Source organism: Crocuta crocuta, unplaced genomic scaffold, assembly GCF_008692635.1.
Source record: "Crocuta crocuta isolate KB4526 unplaced genomic scaffold, BGI_CrCroc_1.0 scaffold619, whole genome shotgun sequence".
NCBI classification, from domain to species: domain Eukaryota; kingdom Metazoa; phylum Chordata; class Mammalia; order Carnivora; family Hyaenidae; genus Crocuta; species Crocuta crocuta.
The window spans coordinates 5,650,138-5,670,017 of NW_027533395.1; the positions used below are offsets into that span (position 1 = coordinate 5,650,138).

Here is a 19,880-nt window from a genome sequence, read left to right on the forward strand (position 1 = left end):
TGAGAGAAGCATCATGGCGTCCCAGACCAGCTCTCCTGTCACCAGCACATGCAAATTCCTCAAACCAAAAGCTAGCTTAGCAGAGAATATCACAGATAACATATAACAATTGCATGTAATGCTTTGTTCAGAGTCCTATGGTGGCCTACGTAGGAGAGAATCTTCCAGACTGGGAATCTGGCAGAGCTTTGAACTTGGGCCTAGAAGTACAGTTAATATTCCTTAATATAAACATGTGGATTAAAAGTGTTCCAGAATGAATGGGTCAGTCTGAGCAAATAAACAGAGCTACAAAGCTTAGAGTAGTGTTTTTGTTGTTCATTTGTGAACTGCGAGAGACCCAGCTTGACTGGGCTGTGTGCAGAAAAGTGCAGTTGTTGGGGCAGAGGCTATAAACAGAGCCTAGGTGCAGGATGGACAGATGTAATCCTACTGAAACTTGCAGGGAGTTAGTAGAGACTGGACCCAAATGTCAACAAGGTCAAGAGACAAGAGCACCAAGGCTGGCTACTCAGCCTTTGCTGATGAACAGTGAGCAGGAATGATGACATATCGCTGGCTCCATCAATCTCCTGTGGCTGGATTTGTCAAATCTGTCACTGGCCATTCCCCAGCTGTCACTGTAGTCTGTCACATGCCTCACAGTTGGGTTTGGCACTTTGAGGCAGGCTTGGAGGATTAGACATATGGAGCTGGGGCTATATGGGAAGAATGGGTCAATAAGTGACCAAGGTCCACTTTCATTTGTAGACACTTCCTATGCACCTGGGTCTGGGATTGATATATATATATCAAGTATAAGATGGAATCTTGGTTTAGTAGAGATAGACAAATAAATATAAGATAAATAAAATAATTAGATGCTGAAATAGGACCTATGTTACAAATCCCCTAATATCAAGGCACTGATGATAAAACGAGTAGCCCTCTACAGCCATATGCTCATACCATTATTTAAATGCACAGATGATAAAGCTTAGCAATTTTGAAACATAAAAATAAGCAGGAGAAAATTGCCACTGAGAACATAACTGGAACTGTGTCTCTGTAAGACGGATGCATGAGCACTGTGAGGATGGAACGGGGAAGGCAGGCCAGCTGGAAGGTGGTGCACTGGGGCAGCGGGCAGGTGAGTGCCTGGATTAGCCAGAGTCCCTGGGTCTGAGAGGGAGGGAAGGGGACCCCATTAAAAATATAAACAAACAACATTTAAAAAGAAAAACATCTGACCAGAAGTGGAACATTAGAGTGGGTCACTTTTTTTTAGTTCGTTTATTTATTTTGAGAGAGAGTGGAGAGAGAGAGAGAGAGAGAGAGCAAGTGCAGAGGGGCAGAGAGAGAGTGAGAGACAGAATTCCAAGCAGGGTCTGTGCTGTCAGGACAAAGTCTGCGAAGCCCAATGCAGACTCATGAACCCTGAGGTCATGACCTGAGCCAAGATCAAGAGTCACTTAAGTGGCTGAGCTACCGAGGCGCTCCCATTGAGTGGGTCACTTTTGAAAGCCCCCATCACTTAGCCTGGGAGGGAGGAGATTTTACAAGCAAAATCCTCTCTATCACAAGGGGTGCAGGTGGCTAGGAACCAGCCAGGGCTGGTTTCCACCCGGCTCACAGGTCCCACTGCCCTTGCTTCCCCTCCCGCATGATCTTCAAACAACAATCCTCCCTCTGCTGTGAAATCAGCTCCTGATATGGGTACTGCAGCATCTGTCAGAGGAATATGTGGTAGGTCAAACAGGGAAGAGATAGTTACATAAAAATGGGGGGGGGGCAATTAAAGAAAATTTAAAAACCATAATGGTTTTTCTAGGGAGGCAAACAGTTTTTTGGTTTCTGGTGTTTGGACTTGTTAGTGAAGTGAGGATGGAGTGTGAAGACATTCAAACACAGACTATACTGTGGCTCTAGCAAGTACTGGTGGACAGAACAGATCAAAAGAGCTAGCTAAAAAGTTGCACAAATTAAAAAAAAAAATGTAACCCTGTTTCAAAGCTTCAATAGCTCCCAAATAGCATAGCTGTGCCTGTCCAAACCTTAATCCTAATAACTCCTTTCAATATGTTGGGGTTTTCCTTCTTGCAACCCCTTCCATTCACATGGTTAGGAACAGGTAGATCAAGGTGTTCCAGGTTGCAAGTGAAAAATAATGATACAATCTAGTTAAACAAGGTATCTAAGGTAAACAGAGGCCTCTCTTGTTTACAAATGATGGCATTTCAGCTGGAGAATTTGTTTTATAAACAAGCATTGGGGATGACATTTAGCAAGCTCCCTGGTTTCAACTCTAATTGCTGGTTTTGTAGTTGGATACTTAAATCATTTACATATTCATGAGAATAGAAATCAGCTCTGACATTGGAAAATTTCAAGCACATGGCAATCCTACCAAATCAGAAGGAATATGCTCGACATATTTCTTATGCATAACTGAGTGCCTTTTTCCTTAATGTAGTCCCTTGGAGAAATGGGATGGCATTAGGTAGCTATCAGTTTCCTCAGTATTTGTGCTTGTGCAGAAATTATTTGAATATCCCCAGGGGGCTCAATTCCAAGGATCTATTTATCGTTTATTGCACTCTTGCCATTTGACATTTAGGGGCTACTAGGTCTATTAAAAAACAGAGTGACTGTGAAGACAAATGCTTTAATATTTAATGGTTTACTGTTATTATAATCAATACTTTCTGAGTACTGTGTATTGGTTTTTCCCTGCTCCATTCATTCTGGTTCCAGGGTACCTTTTAGTGACTGAATGCTAAGAGGGCATCTGACATTGACTTAAGTGTCTATGACTTCAGGTACTGGAGAGAGAGACACTGAACTACCTTTCAGGCAGCCCTGTGTCTAAATCCATCTATGCCACACCAGGTCAGCTCTCTCTCAGTTCTCCGAATAATACACTAGCTGGCAGTTCTACGATGCTTACTCTGCACCAGGCTCTGTGGTAGGTGTTGTACGTATGTTATATCAGTGTCCTCACACGGTCCTGTGAGGCATGTGCTGTTGTTATTACTTTTACTTTAGAGTTGGAGAACCTACACAGGGACCTGCCAAAGGTGACCCAGCTATTGGTAGGACCTGACAGAGTAGAGAGCTCATGCTCTTATCTGGTTTGCTGTACTGTCTACACTGGTGAGAAATCACCATGACTGAGTTTTGGAAAATGCTGACATTTATTCCTTTTTCAAGCAGTCACAATTTCCCAGTATCCAGAGCAGCCATTTTTCAGCAATGGCTTTCTGTTAGAACCGAGTCAGGAGAAGTAGGAAAGATTAAAAAGGAATGAAAGGAGTTTTGTTTTTGTTTTGTTTTTAGGAATGGATATGAAACTAAAAGTTTTTTTTTTTTTTNGTGTGAAGCTGGACTCATGGATATCCTGAAAATCAAATATTAACTCTTCAGGCTCCTATGGGGCCATCCCTGCCCCCCCACAGAATGTGTCTTTGTGAGGAATCACTGGGTGCCAGCATCTGTGTGTTTTTTTCTCTTTATGTCTTTTATAATTGGTCCCTCTAGGCTTGGATTCAGAATCTGTGGAGCAGTTTGATTTCCATGGACCCATAGTAGAGGCTTGGAGCTGAAAAATAAACAAATGAACAAACCAAAACTATAAATACCAGTACATTCGAAACTTCCAAGGATTTGGAAGCAGGGTCTTGCCTATTTCCCCTTAGCCAAAGCTGCTCTGTGTACTCTACCTACTACTTAGAGCATTTTCCCCCCACTGTCCAGGCTGGGGTCATAGCAAGAAAAGTTTAACTCGTAGCCTCTCACATTAATGTGTTAATGAAACCTACAGAGTCTTACAGCAAAATTCTCCTCCATAAAGCTGAGAAAGGGATCAAGGCCTTTTACCCAATGACACCGTCTCAGCCACCAGTGGAAGGCTTTTTGTGTAGAATGAGTCAACATGCTTTAATAAAATTCATAGTGTTGACAGTACCTAAATAAGATTTATTTCCCTCTCCGTCTCTGGCTCTAAGGTTTCTTTTGACTGTCAGAACACAACACTGAGAACTATCATTACTATCTGTCACATCAGAGAAAACAGAACAGCTTTCTCCAGTAATGCTGAGCAGAGAGAAGGAGAAAGAGACAGAGAGACAGAGAGAGAGAACAGAGGGAAGAAGACACAATATTTGTTTTAGGAGGGCAATGTTCATCTACTAACCTCTGTCATGAACCCCAAAACACCACTCTTGACGGGGTTTTGGTTTTGGTTTTACTGTGCTAACACTGGTACGAGCTATTGGGGAAAACTTTTGAAGGAGCAGAAATCTTAGGGCACAGGGAAAGGATTCTGGTTGACTAAGAATGCAAGGCAGAAAGCCCTTCCTGTCTCAAATCATCCTAACCTATCGGAGACCTCTTTCCTGCCTCAGTAAATATAACTTCATGACCACAAACCCAATGCTCACCCGACGCTCCAGATCTACCATCAGCCTCAGGGCCGGACCCTCCACGTTGCCATTATGCTGGTCTGGGCCCATCAATACTTCTCCCTCCTGCCAGGCTCATTTCCTGAATGGTCTCTCTCTCTCTCCCTCCCCACTCCTCTCCCATCCAACCTTTCCTTTTTCTTTCTTATTTTTTCTTCTTTTTTAGACTCTCACACTGGTTTGTTTTCTTGCCATCTGCCTTCATCTCTTGTAAGAAGAGTACAGATAAAAAGATGGTTAATCACAAAGAACACAATGGCAAGGGTTAGTTTTGTTGTAATCTTTTAACCAGTTCAGCCATCTCTGGCGCCATCCTCAGGAGGCTGTAGAGCTGCAAGCTGTGGATCAGGGGTGAATAAGGAGGGGTGCTACAGGGAGACAGAAAGTGTGCAGGTGAGAAACAGTGAGAGTCACTGGCATTGCTCAGCATTCCTGATCTTCAGCAGACTAAGATGGGGTGAGAGAAGATGCTATGAGCACAGCTATTGCCAGCTTCCATTTTCCATCTTATTACCATNCTTTCCTGAATGGTCTCTCTCCCTCTCTCTCCCTCCCCACTCCTCTCCCATCCAACCTTTCCTTTTTCTTTCTTATTTTTTCTTCTTTTTTAGACTCTCACACTGGTTTGTTTTCTTGCCATCTGCCTTCATCTCTTGTAAGAAGAGTACAGATAAAAAGATAGTTAATCACAAAGAACACAATGGCAAGGGTTAGTTTTGTTGTAATCTTTTAACCAGTTCAGCCATCTCTGGCGCCATCCTCAGGAGGCTGTAGAGCTGCAAGCTGTGGATCAGGGGTGAATAAGGAGGGGTGCTACAGGGAGACAGAAAGTGTGCAGGTGAGAAACAGTGAGAGTCACTGGCATTGCTCAGCATTCCTGATCTTCAGCAGACTAAGATGGGGTGAGAGAAGATGCTATGAGCACAGCTATTGCCAGCTTCCATTTTCCATCTTATTACCATTTACATGGTTGAAGCCCTGGCTGAGAAGCAACCTTCTTTGAAGAGAAATCCCACTTCCATGCACTGATGCAAAACCTTGCGATCATCACTGTCCCTGGAAAGTGTTCTCAGTATTTCTAAATCAGATCAATGCAGCCACTCTTTCAAAGTGAGACAGGTACACGTTAGGGATTTTCTTCTGTGCTTCGGAAATTGGTGCAAGGACACACTTTGGTAAAAGGGAAGAGTGATAGCATCTTTGAAATCTGTGGTTGGTGGGATTGAATGCTTTCTCCACAAAGCTCCTCATGGAGACTTTCCCTGTGAGGAGGCAGGTCCCTGGGTCTCCTCCCCACAGACTCCTTGAGAGGTTTCCATGTAGGCAGAACACTTCCTGCTGTGGGCTCTTTTCAAGGATGACTGCTTGCTCCTTTTTTACTTCTCTGCCCTTAACATTCTAGAGGCAGGAGGCCTGCAAATTGCACTTCTTGAGAAGGCTGACAGAAAACCCTGCCAGTTTTATTTTATTTGCCTCATCCTAATACTGCCCTGGGGATGGCCTGGGTACAAAGCACTCATCTACCTCATGATTCTCCAGTTCTCACTGCTGTTACTGAATTCTTTTTGGAAGAAAGAGATGGCACCTTGAGGACTTCAAGTGAATTCCTAACGCCAGGCCTGAGGCACAGCAAATATCAAGCTCTTTCCTTCACCAGTTTCAACAAGAACAAAGAGAAATCGTCCACAGAAATCCATGGTCGTCGGAAGTACGCTCTGATACTCTGGTTCTACAGCACAGGAGAAGGCCTGAACTCACTCTAAGGGAAAAACACATCTGGCGGTACCTGAAATTGTGTGATAAAGCTTCACCAGTTGCTGGCACAAGTCTTCTTCTTGGCTGGTACAGGGATACATGTTGAGAGAAGCATCATGGCGTCCCAGACCAGCTCTCCTGTCACCAGCACATGCAAATTCCTCAAACCAAAAGCTAGCTTAGCAGAGAATATCACAGATAACATATAACAATTGCATGTAATGCTTTGTTCAGAGTCCTATGGTGGCCTACGTAGGAGAGAATCTTCCAGACTGGGAATCTGGCAGAGCTTTGAACTTGGGCCTAGAAGTACAGTTAATATTCCTTAATATAAACATGTGGATTAAAAGTGTTCCAGAATGAATGGGTCAGTCTGAGCAAATAAACAGAGCTACAAAGCTTAGAGTAGTGTTTTTGTTGTTCATTTGTGAACTGCGAGAGACCCAGCTTGACTGGGCTGTGTGCAGAAAAGTGCAGTTGTTGGGGCAGAGGCTATAAACAGAGCCTAGGTGCAGGATGGACAGATGTAATCCTACTGAAACTTGCAGGGAGTTAGTAGAGACTGGACCCAAATGTCAACAAGGTCAAGAGACAAGAGCACCAAGGCTGGCTACTCAGCCTTTGCTGATGAACAGTGAGCAGGAATGATGACATATCGCTGGCTCCATCAATCTCCTGTGGCTGGATTTGTCAAATCTGTCACTGGCCATTCCCCAGCTGTCACTGTAGTCTGTCACATGCCTCACAGTTGGGTTTGGCACTTTGAGGCAGGCTTGGAGGATTAGACATATGGAGCTGGGGCTATATGGGAAGAATGGGTCAATAAGTGACCAAGGTCCACTTTCATTTGTAGACACTTCCTATGCACCTGGGTCTGGGATTGATATATATATATCAAGTATAAGATGGAATCTTGGTTTAGTAGAGATAGACAAATAAATATAAGATAAATAAAATAATTAGATGCTGAAATAGGACCTATGTTACAAATCCCCTAATATCAAGGCACTGATGATAAAACGAGTAGCCCTCTACAGCCATATGCTCATACCATTATTTAAATGCACAGATGATAAAGCTTAGCAATTTTGAAACATAAAAATAAGCAGGAGAAAATTGCCACTGAGAACATAACTGGAACTGTGTCTCTGTAAGACGGATGCATGAGCACTGTGAGGATGGAACGGGGAAGGCAGGCCAGCTGGAAGGTGGTGCACTGGGGCAGCGGGCAGGTGAGTGCCTGGATTAGCCAGAGTCCCTGGGTCTGAGAGGGAGGGAAGGGGACCCCATTAAAAATATAAACAAACAACATTTAAAAAGAAAAACATCTGACCAGAAGTGGAACATTAGAGTGGGTCACTTTTTTTTAGTTCGTTTATTTATTTTGAGAGAGAGTGGAGAGAGAGAGAGAGAGAGAGAGCAAGTGCAGAGGGGCAGAGAGAGAGTGAGAGACAGAATTCCAAGCAGGGTCTGTGCTGTCAGGACAAAGTCTGCGAAGCCCAATGCAGACTCATGAACCCTGAGGTCATGACCTGAGCCAAGATCAAGAGTCACTTAAGTGGCTGAGCTACCGAGGCGCTCCCATTGAGTGGGTCACTTTTGAAAGCCCCCATCACTTAGCCTGGGAGGGAGGAGATTTTACAAGCAAAATCCTCTCTATCACAAGGGGTGCAGGTGGCTAGGAACCAGCCAGGGCTGGTTTCCACCCGGCTCACAGGTCCCACTGCCCTTGCTTCCCCTCCCGCATGATCTTCAAACAACAATCCTCCCTCTGCTGTGAAATCAGCTCCTGATATGGGTACTGCAGCATCTGTCAGAGGAATATGTGGTAGGTCAAACAGGGAAGAGATAGTTACATAAAAATGGGGGGGGGGCAATTAAAGAAAATTTAAAAACCATAATGGTTTTTCTAGGGAGGCAAACAGTTTTTTGGTTTCTGGTGTTTGGACTTGTTAGTGAAGTGAGGATGGAGTGTGAAGACATTCAAACACAGACTATACTGTGGCTCTAGCAAGTACTGGTGGACAGAACAGATCAAAAGAGCTAGCTAAAAAGTTGCACAAATTAAAAAAAAAAATGTAACCCTGTTTCAAAGCTTCAATAGCTCCCAAATAGCATAGCTGTGCCTGTCCAAACCTTAATCCTAATAACTCCTTTCAATATGTTGGGGTTTTCCTTCTTGCAACCCCTTCCATTCACATGGTTAGGAACAGGTAGATCAAGGTGTTCCAGGTTGCAAGTGAAAAATAATGATACAATCTAGTTAAACAAGGTATCTAAGGTAAACAGAGGCCTCTCTTGTTTACAAATGATGGCATTTCAGCTGGAGAATTTGTTTTATAAACAAGCATTGGGGATGACATTTAGCAAGCTCCCTGGTTTCAACTCTAATTGCTGGTTTTGTAGTTGGATACTTAAATCATTTACATATTCATGAGAATAGAAATCAGCTCTGACATTGGAAAATTTCAAGCACATGGCAATCCTACCAAATCAGAAGGAATATGCTCGACATATTTCTTATGCATAACTGAGTGCCTTTTTCCTTAATGTAGTCCCTTGGAGAAATGGGATGGCATTAGGTAGCTATCAGTTTCCTCAGTATTTGTGCTTGTGCAGAAATTATTTGAATATCCCCAGGGGGCTCAATTCCAAGGATCTATTTATCGTTTATTGCACTCTTGCCATTTGACATTTAGGGGCTACTAGGTCTATTAAAAAACAGAGTGACTGTGAAGACAAATGCTTTAATATTTAATGGTTTACTGTTATTATAATCAATACTTTCTGAGTACTGTGTATTGGTTTTTCCCTGCTCCATTCATTCTGGTTCCAGGGTACCTTTTAGTGACTGAATGCTAAGAGGGCATCTGACATTGACTTAAGTGTCTATGACTTCAGGTACTGGAGAGAGAGACACTGAACTACCTTTCAGGCAGCCCTGTGTCTAAATCCATCTATGCCACACCAGGTCAGCTCTCTCTCAGTTCTCCGAATAATACACTAGCTGGCAGTTCTACGATGCTTACTCTGCACCAGGCTCTGTGGTAGGTGTTGTACGTATGTTATATCAGTGTCCTCACACGGTCCTGTGAGGCATGTGCTGTTGTTATTACTTTTACTTTAGAGTTGGAGAACCTACACAGGGACCTGCCAAAGGTGACCCAGCTATTGGTAGGACCTGACAGAGTAGAGAGCTCATGCTCTTATCTGGTTTGCTGTACTGTCTACACTGGTGAGAAATCACCATGACTGAGTTTTGGAAAATGCTGACATTTATTCCTTTTTCAAGCAGTCACAATTTCCCAGTATCCAGAGCAGCCATTTTTCAGCAATGGCTTTCTGTTAGAACCGAGTCAGGAGAAGTAGGAAAGATTAAAAAGGAATGAAAGGAGTTTTGTTTTTGTTTTGTTTTTAGGAATGGATATGAAACTAAAAGTTTTTTTTTTTTTTTAATTTACTTTTATGCAAGTTACTAAAATTCTATGGTATGCTATTGAACGTACTGGCAGTACAATTTTCCTTTTCTATCAATATATCATTTTAGCACAAAGTTACTCTTTACTCATACAGACCATGCTGACTGTTAATATTTAGGGTTTCAATTATGTGTGAAAGAGCCTCCTTATCAAAACATATTCTCCCCCTTTAAAGCTATGATTTGGTTTTGTGTATATCTCACACATACACATAAATGCCAAAATACTGAAGGTGAGGCTAACATGCAAGGCTTACGATTTCTTACTTCTGTGATTCTGTGCAATACAGAGGAGTAGAGCAGGCTGTCACACAATATTACTTGGAATATCAAATCATAGGACTCCAGAAAATGAAACAATATAAACTGGTGAATATTCTAGACCTGCCACAAAGTGGAGGGTGGCCCACCAAACTGTCTGGAAGGTTCTGTCTTATTCCCACAGAATTGATCACCCAATTTGGATGCATTTTTTTAAAAAAATTCACAACACAGAGGCATATGAGTCGCTCAGGTGGTTAAGCAGACAACTTCTGGCTTTGGCTCAGGTCATGATCTCATGGTTTGTGGGATAGAGCCCTGCGCTGGGTTTTGGGCTGACAGTGCAGAGCCTGCTTGGGATTTTCTCTCTCTTCCTCTCTTTCTGCCTTCCTGCACTCTTTTTCTTTCTCAAAATACATGAATAAAACTTAAAAAAAAATGGTGTATGAGGCAGCAAGATGAGATTCTTTCCCCACATCGTTTTCTCTTCTACATTTTTGAGTTAGGTGGGCACCTGAGTGGTTCAGCCAGTCAAGTGTCTGACTTCAGCTCAGGTCATGATCTCAGTTTGTGTGTTCAAGCCCCTCATCGGGCTCTGTGTCGACAGCTTGGGACCGGAAGCTTGCTTTGGGTTCTGTGTCTCCCTTTCATTTGGCACACCTGAAACCCATGTTTGTGCTTTCTCTCTCTCTCTAATAAACATTAAAAGAATTTTTTTTAAATTTGTGTTAGTTGTAAATACTTAAAAGTATGAAAATACCACATCTAATAGAAACCAGGATTCCTTCTCTTGAGAAAACATGAAGTCTGGTGACACTGGATGAGTTACCCAAGACTGCGGGAACAATGGGGTGGGGCCTTCCAACATCTCACCACCCCTATCATTCTAAATGTCTACATGAACACTTGCTCTCCACTTTCCCACAGCCCAGACCCAGCCGCTTTGTCCAGTTCGATTTCTTTTTTTTTTTTTTATATTTTTATTTTATTTCTAGGAGAGAGAGAGAGAGACAGCGTGAGCAGGGGAGGGTCAGAGAGAGGGGGGAGACACAGACTCTGAAATAGGCTCCAGGCTCTGAGCTGGCAGTCAGCACAGAGCCCGACGCGGGGCTCGAACCCACGAACCGTGAAACCATGACCTAAGCGAAAGTCGGACGCTTAACCGACTAAGCCACCCAGGCGCCCCTCCAGTTCGATTTCTTGCTTGTCATTCATGGCCTTGATGAACTTGGACATCCGCATGGGTGGCAAGAGGAAGCACACTTCACAGGACGAGAGAAAAGGGGTCAGAGCCAGCAGCGCTCCCTGCAGAGCTTGCCAGTGGGGGATAAGCAGAGCGAGCAGGTGAGGGGGCCTCTCCTACTAAGCTGCTCACTGGCCTGAGCTCCAAGTGTTCATGTCACTTTCCCAACATTGCAGAGCCTCCGCCCTTTATAAATTACACCCCAGTGCAACCCTTAATGGAAAGGCCGGGAGCCCAGTGCCACAGTGGTCTGCAAAGCTGAGGTATATGCACATTCCTATACTTTTCTTCTTTTTTTTTCTTTCAGTCACATCTGCGTTTTGTTTTCTCTCATTTCAAATGTTTCCCAACACATCATGTTTAGTGAGGTGTTTAAGACAGACTGAGAGATGCCGTTGGAGGCAATGTTTTACAGCACAGTTTGTACACTAGTTTATTGCCAAATTAAAATAAAGCTGTAATCTGGCAGACTCAGCCTGCTGCTAAGGCTTCCTTGGGTGCTTTCCTGCAATGAGGCAAGCAAGTGAGGGCAAACTAACGAGGAAGTGAAGAACTCACTCTCTGCTTTCCGGCACCAGCTCCATTTCCAAAGGCAAAGAAACAAACACAAACAAACAAACAAAAAAAAGTACGGAATGTTTGCTTTGCCTGCTGCTTAATTACTGAAATAAAAAATAAATAAATAAATAAAGGAAAGCAAGGATTTGGTGCTCCTATATGAAATGCTGTGGGTTCTTTGTGGCGTCCCTGCTGTTTTGTAAGAATTCTTACCAGTGGGACTTCATGAGGCCAGTACCCCCCTGTCCATTTGACATGAAATTTCAGGGCTTTCCAAAGGCACATCTTCACATAGACCCATGATAAGCCAAGGAGGCTAACCTCCCTGTCTATACTGTATAAGGCTCCGGACAGGGTTCCATAAGTAGCCAGGGTACTTCAGGACTTCAAAGGAAAAAAGGCTCTGGTTTCCCACTTCAGTCATTCCTGTGGTGCTTTGAGAGCCACATGCCCTTTCAAGAAAGCTTTTACTTCTTGGCAACCATCTAGACATTGAATATCATAGTCAGAGTTCTCTCAGAAAAAAAGACAAAACATCAGAAGTCCTGATTTTATGAATTCTGAGGGCATTTGTCCATACACATTTGTCCCTGATTAAAAGCTATTTTCTTTATTAAAATTGTTTTAAATGTTCATTTCTTTTTGAGAGAGCGAAAGAGTGGAGTAGGGACAGAGCGGGGGCGGGGGGACAGAAGATCTGAAGTGGGCTCTGTGCTGACAGCACAGAGCCTGATGAGGGCTCGAACTCATGAACTCTGAGATCATGACCTGAGCTGAAGTTGGATGCTTAACTGACTGAGACACTCAGACTCCCCTAAAAGCTATTTTTTAAAAATAAATCTGATTTCCTATGGAACTGATGGCCAGTCAAACTCTGTCTTGGGCCAGAAAGGACAATCTGCTCCACAAAACTCTTTGAGTCCTTTAAAATGCTCATTATCAGAAATTCTCCACCGGGTATGGAGGCACACAAGAGGAGACGCAGGCAGAGCGGAACACTGTGGCCCATGGGGCTCTGTCCCGCAAGCCAGAACTCCAGGCCTCAAAAGTCTCCTGCACTGAAGGAAAGAAAAGGCAATGGCAGGGAAATAAGGGGACAATAAAGGTGGCGAAAGAGGGAGAGTATGTACTCAAAAGAGGGAGTGTGTGCCTGAGACAACAATGAGGACAGGAGACCCAGAAGAGCGGAGAGAGGAGGGCTCCGTTCACAGGTGAGTTCTGAAGGAGTGGCCACCTGAAGAAGATCCTTTTCAAGAGACAGCACCTTTTGCTTGAGGATTCTCTTCACCATAGGCTGGTGTGGAAAAGCCTCCAACGGGGCAAAGACTAGTGGTGGGGCTGAGGTCTTCACTGGGAGTTCTGCCACGGCAGCAATAGTAGTTGTCTCAGGAAAATGGATAGGCAATCCTTTCATGAAAGAAGAAATGTTCTTCTTTTCCTGGGCAGATCCTTTTCTTGGGCAGATGCAGTCATTGGCCTGCCAATACCAGCACAGGGCTCTCTGTGGTGCTCAGGACTGCATCTCATCAAGGCTAAAAGCCCCATGAGTCACGGGTGTTTGTCGGTTCTTATTTCCATATCTCTGACCCACTTGAGTGGCCACAGACCATCTCCATTTGACTTCCAGCCAACTGCGTCGGCCAACAGTTCATCTGATGGCTGCAGCTCACTCCCCTCCCAGCCAACATCCCACTCCTCATTCTGTGATTCAAGCCCTAAGATATGGAATACTCTATCCCCTACTCATCTTAGAAGGCTATCTATGATTTTTTTTTTCTTGGATGACTTCTCCTTCATTCTCTCTAGGGAGAAAGTTTGGTTTCTTTCTGCCTACCTGCTAATCTCAAGATGGCACAGTCAAGAATGAGAATGCTACTAAATTTCATGTAAGTCTTTATTCCATTCACTGAACTTTGACATGCAATACCAATGAGTTGTTTTTCCCTTTGGGAAAATTCATTAACTTCTCCTATTTTTGGTTTATTAGCTACATACCAGCAAAGACTTTTAGGGCTTCTTCCAGCTCTAAAATGATAGAATTCATTTGGTCCATGGTCACAGAAGATATTTTTGGTCTAGACCAGGACTACTGTGATATAATGATAACTGGTCTTCTTGCTTTTGACCTCATATTACCCTAGTTCATCCTAACTTTGCTACCAGATTAACCTTTGTAGAACACATTATCCCACTGACCAAATTTTTCAAAAGGGTCCTAATTACAAAAACAAAGATTATTTTGCCTAGAAGTCACGCAGTCAAAACAGCAAGAAGCAGTCAAGATCAGATTCCAAAAATATATACAGAATGAACTTCACCAAATTTCAGTTTTGGTCAAATGGACACATTCCCACCAACCCTGCAAACACTTTTTCTAACTTTATATCACTGCATATGACATTCCTCGTGTGTAAAGTGTGATCCTCCAAACAGAAGTATGACATATTTTCTTTAAGGTCAAGGTGAAATCATTTCATAAAATTTCCATCTCCTGAACTTTGGGCTGCCAATTTCTTATAATCTGTGCAGCTACTTCAACTGGGTATCTATTATGTGTGAATGAGGGTACTGCCTTTTTGACTTTGCTTAGACTATTGGTGAACCCATGTACATTTATTTTCTCTTCCCACATGAACTGAATGTTCCTTGACAAAGTGATTTCAACCAACACTGCATCATGATGAGCATCTACAAGAGAGCTGGACTCTAGTGTATTTTTGTCAATCTCACTAGAAGTGCACCTGCAAGTATACTTATCTGTACAAACACATGTTAAGGCAAAGACCAACACCAAGTACCATTCAGCAAGTACTGTGGCTGAGTTGGGGGTACAATTCAGATGTCCTCACTCCTCCATGGTTCTCTACTCTGCCACAGTGACTGTGGGAGGCACTGTTTGGAGTGCTGGGACATGAAGGGTTACATATCTGGGCATCTCCTCCAGCGCAACTCCAGAGATGCTTAGTTTCCACTTAGCCAGGTAAATCTGGTCCACACTGTGCCTCTGGCATCAGGGGGAAAATTAACCAACTGTCAAAGAAAATACAATAAACCCAGTGGATTAAATGACTAATGCTCTGTGTCCCGAGCTGTTCGGCCTCGCCTCTGGTAACTGCACCATCTTGGACCAGATGCACTGTGGCTTGACTCCAGGAATGAAATTGTACATTCTGCTGAAGGGGTAGCCAGGCTGCTCAAGAGGAAAAAAATACTAATTGCAAATCTTTTCTATTTTTAGGCTCAATGTGCATTTTGTTTGGCAGTAAGGGCAGCATGAATAAAACTCCAATCCTAAGAATTTTAATTTGCTTCCTCCAAAATGCCCGAGTCACTACAGATCTTGGAAGGTTGCATCTACCCCTTCCCAGCCTTCAGGAAGAACCCCGCACATCTATATCTGTGCAACAGAAAAAAAAAACCAAACACTAGAATGATCTCCTCACTCGCAGAAGTTCAGTATTTCTTTAAATATATGTAATTTCTAGCACAAGATTCCTATAAAAAGAATTAGCAAAATAACTTCACTGAATCATTCACTTCACAAGTAGCATTGCAATATTTCACCTATTTTCCCACTGTTTTTTGTAACTAGAGTCTCCTATTTGCCCATGAATCTTTTGTTTCTTTAATTGTATCTGCTGTTGCTCACCTTATATTCTACCTGAAAATGTAAATTTCTTAAAAGTGGGGGCTAAAGGTAGTTTACAGTGTATCTGTAGTATATAGTACATATCACATAAAATATATACACATCTCTTTCTCTCTCTCTCATACACACACACACACACACACACACACACACACACACTAGCACAACCTCATTCAATGCTCTTAAAAAGTAGACCTCTCCTTCAACATAACCACCAAGAGAAGACAGAGTTCTCTTGTCAGAGTGAGATGACTTGGTTCTGAATAATGTCCTCTATGAACATTATTACTACTCCTCTGGCCATTTCTCTTACTGTTTTAGCAAATCACTAGTGTTCTTCACTTTTTCAGAGTTTTCCTTCCCAATAAGGTTCTGAAAAAAAGTTATGGGCCCTTAATCCAGAAGAATGATCACATTCCCACATGCACAAAACACTGTCTCAAATCCCATGGGGGTCAGGAGCCTCTGATGGCCTGCAGCATCTATTAGGAACTGCTTCTCCACCCTGTCTTCTTTAGCGTCAGGTTTTTTCCTTGTAGGTTATTTCAGATGTTTACACAGCTCAAGAAAGAACCCTGAAATCATCCTTGCTGCTCCTGACCCCCTGATTCAGAGTTCAGGCTATTGCACAGTGGAAGAAACATAGAGACAATGAACTAGCGGTCTGTTCCCTGGAAAACCATGCAGTGTTGTCTCAAACGAGGTAATCACGCTCACCTTTTGGTCTTGGCTGTAGGCCAGAATCCAGTCCTCTTGCTTGGGGTGGAAAAGCAAGCTCTGAATGTAAAAGTTCAGCCGGTACTTCTGATAGGTGGCCCCTTCATCTGAGCTGATCAGTAAACTGCTCTCAATCTCCGGGTCTGTGAGTAACATGATCTGCAGCCAAGAATCGTTGGGGAAAGAAGACAGCAAAAAGTTAAGTTTCCAAACTTACAAAACTTAGAAAGAAGCTAGCATTTTGGTAAGAGAGCAAAGAGGAGCAAACAATGCTTGGCTAAACAAGGACATTGGCTCTGTCGGTCTGTTCTCCTGGACCAAAGCCATGAAACCATTTTCTTTTTTTTTTTTTTTAATTTTTTTTTAATGTTTTATTTATTTCTAGGAGAGAGAGAGAGACAGCGCGAGCAGGGGAGGGCCAGAGAGAGGGGGACACAGACTCTGAAACAGGCTCCAGGCTCTGAGCTGGCATCAGCACAGAGCCCGACGCGGGACTCAAACCCACGAACCGCGAGATCATGACCTAAATGAAAGTCGGACGCTTAACCGACTAAGCCACCCAGGCGCCCTGCCATTAAACCATTTTCACTAAAAAGTCAGAGGCAGGCATGCTGGAAGGAAGAGAGAGAAAAGAGTGAAGCTCATTTTATTTTCTTCTATGGGTCCCCTTGTATTATCTCAAGGTTATTTCCTTAATCTGAAATATGTCGTACTGCTCCCCTAACCTCAGTCCTCTTTGCTAGTGGGCCGTGTGTACTTTGCATTTAGAGGGAATAAAAGAGGCAGGCTTGTCACAGTCTGCTGTGGGTAAGGTGGAAAGAAATAGGAAGAGGAGGGGGTCCATTGTTTTTTCTCTCTTATCATAAGCCCTCTTGTTCACACAACAATATCCCATGTCCTCCTGCCTTTAATCTGATTTTCTGAGTCTTGGCTCAGAGGCTGAGCTTTCTAAAGCCCTCTCTAGAAATTGCATAAGGCCACATTTTATCACCTTTAGACCTATTTTATAATTTGCTCATTTATTTTGCTTATCATCTACAGACTCCCTATTAGTACATCAACTCCATGAGAACAGGGATCTTTGATAATCCTCTCTTTTTCACCCCCACAAGTATACTCCCAGTAGCTAGGGTAAGGCCCGGCATATTTTCTATACTCAGTAAGTACTTTCCAAATGAAACGATGGATGAATGAAAAGAGTTTTCAGAGCAGTCATGCAGAACTAGAAAGACGCCCAGAATAGTCTGAGCAGATATGAATATAAGTGCCAAGGAAGGAGTAGTTGGATGTTCTCAATCTTTAGCCTACTGACCCAGAAATATGCTTACATATGTAAACCTTCAGCTTCAGACGCTTTGTACTTTCTTGTCAGGATGGTTAACCATGGCCAGAGCAGTGTGAACAATCCACAGTAGGAACAAGATGGAGGGGCTGCCCTAAAACTGCTTTTTATTCTCTCGTTTTATGCCACTAGGAATGTGTAATAAAGTGCCCCATTCCCGACTCCCTGCAGGTCTCCTTTCACTCAAAGTGAGCACCTAATGCCTCTGGACAGGTGGCCTTAATGTTACCCATTAACTTCTTCCCCATCAACTTATTAATTGGCACTTTCCGAGTTTGGTTCAGAGAAGCATGAAAGACGTGCTTAGTGTGTGTCTGTATGAAGAGAAATCACTGCAGTCCAGGGTTTAAAGACTGGCAGGTGAGGATGCGGCAGTTCTAGGAAAAGAGAAAGGAAAGAAAAAAAAAAACATAGAGTCATGTCATAAAAGATCTGCAGACCAGACAAATACATGGGGATTTCTCAAGCATTTAGAGGCAATCATATTAAAACCTCAGAATAGTTAGTGTCATCTTTGAAAGTGGTGTCCTGTCACTGCAAATGGCACATGAACATCACACACCAGACATACTCAGCCTGAACTGTGTTTATGTAACCCCGGATGAATTTAAGCTTCCTTGCTATTCCTTCAGCCTGCCCTTCTGGAAGAGGAAAAAGGGATGTGGCAGAGAAAGCGGGATGCTGTGGCTGTCAGCCACACTCAGCACAAGATGAAAAGCACACACAAAACTGGAGGCTAATTGCCTCATTCCATGTTCCAGGGATGCCACTGTCCATCAACCAACAGTTCTGACAAAGTTACACAGGCTTCTCTGTCTCTCACTCACCAAGCAGACAGGGTTCCCTCATTGGATGGCTGAGACAGAACTGCCAGATAATCTACTAAGTACAGGTCACGTGACTTCATTAAACTCTATCGTATGAATTAAGAAAGGGCATTCAGATGGTTCCTAAACTCACAGGAATACTTGCAGCTGATTTCATATTTATTGGCACATAAAAGCTGTCATTTTCCAAATAACAAATAAGTCATCAAACGATCACAATGCTTTGTGTCTCCAACCACAGTTGACAATAATATATAACAACCTTTCGGCATTAGTGCCAGAAAGTAATTTCCATGATAGTATAAAGAGGTTCGATTATATAGACCATCCATCGTCTCAGGCAAGGTGATTTTTTTTTTCTCCCTCCTCTGACTTTCTATTTCCCTGTTAACCAAAATATGTTTTCCTTCCTTCCCACGAGTGCGGACTCCACCACCTGCTTCTCCTGGCAGACTGCTTCATCAAAATAAAAACAGTAGGCCTCCAGAATATCCTCAAATCAAGCTGATTTTCATGTGTCGTCTAAAATATTTTTGATACTCACTTATGCTCTAAGTCATGAGACTATATGAGATATTCACTTCCAGACAATATTGAATGAGGGGAGACAGAAAACCACAAGCATTTCAAACACATGGATAGTTAATACTGAATAAACAAAACTCCTGGCTCCCTTGGTTTTTATTCTGAGGGCTGAAAATAACGTAGACTCAAATCTCAGCTTCTCTCTACAGTCCTCACCTGAAACCCTCTACCTGAAAACCTGACATTTTGGAAATGATGGAAGATGTTAGGAAACTCCCCCGGTAAGATTTATAGGTGTATCTGCTTTACCCAAAACTTCCAGTGGTTCCTCTCTCAAACCTCTGCTCAGATCTAGGCAAAACAAACAGGTCAATCCGGATCCATTTTTATTTAGCCATTTTTTATTGCACAAACAACTTTGCAAGGCTGCCAGCAGAATTCAAGATAAAAGAAAAATAAATTGCTCATGACCCTATTCCTTCCACAAGTCAAACCATGTGTGTACTTTCCTCTACGTCTTTATTCACATCTATATATGATATCATGGCTGTATTGGGTTTTTTTTTCCATTTAATATTAGGGACTGTGTTCATTTCTAACTGAACCAGAAACATACAAATGCATATCCACACATGAGTATGTACCATTGTGTATAAAATATTTCAATTACTTAATCATAGCCTTCAACATAATTAGGTTACAATCAGTGCAGTGGTTGAATAGCAGTAAGTATGTAACAATTTACTGTTAACTGAATAAGTAGAATCTTATTATTTCAGTTTTTAAATTCAAATTTTTAATTTATTTCAAATGGGTTGAAGTTTACGGTGTCCTTTTGAAGGTTATTTAAAGTAATGTAATAAGTAAATAAATAATTTAAGCAACATCTAAATAGAAAATGTTTAACCTATTTGAGAAAAGGAAATAATGTGAAAATAAGTGTGATCCAGTCTTTAGACATAAATGATATCATTTATAAATAAAGTACTATCTTCTCAAAAAGGTGTTCTCCTAGGAAATATTATCAAAATAATGCCTTCACGTTAGTGAATACTCCTCAAAAATAATAGATTACACTTTTTTTTA

General features: G+C 42.6%; 1 protein-coding gene across 1 annotated transcript in view; it reads right to left on the reverse strand.

Annotated features, from left to right (window-relative positions):
- SORCS1 (sortilin related VPS10 domain containing receptor 1) overlaps positions 1 to 19,880 on the reverse strand; it is a 514,658-nt gene that overhangs the window by 168,915 nt on the left and 325,863 nt on the right. The window contains exon 5 of the mRNA XM_077748457.1: positions 16,101 to 16,259. Within this exon, the coding sequence (XP_077604583.1) occupies positions 16,101 to 16,259 (159 nt within the window). The remainder of the gene's footprint in view (positions 1 to 16,100; positions 16,260 to 19,880) is intronic.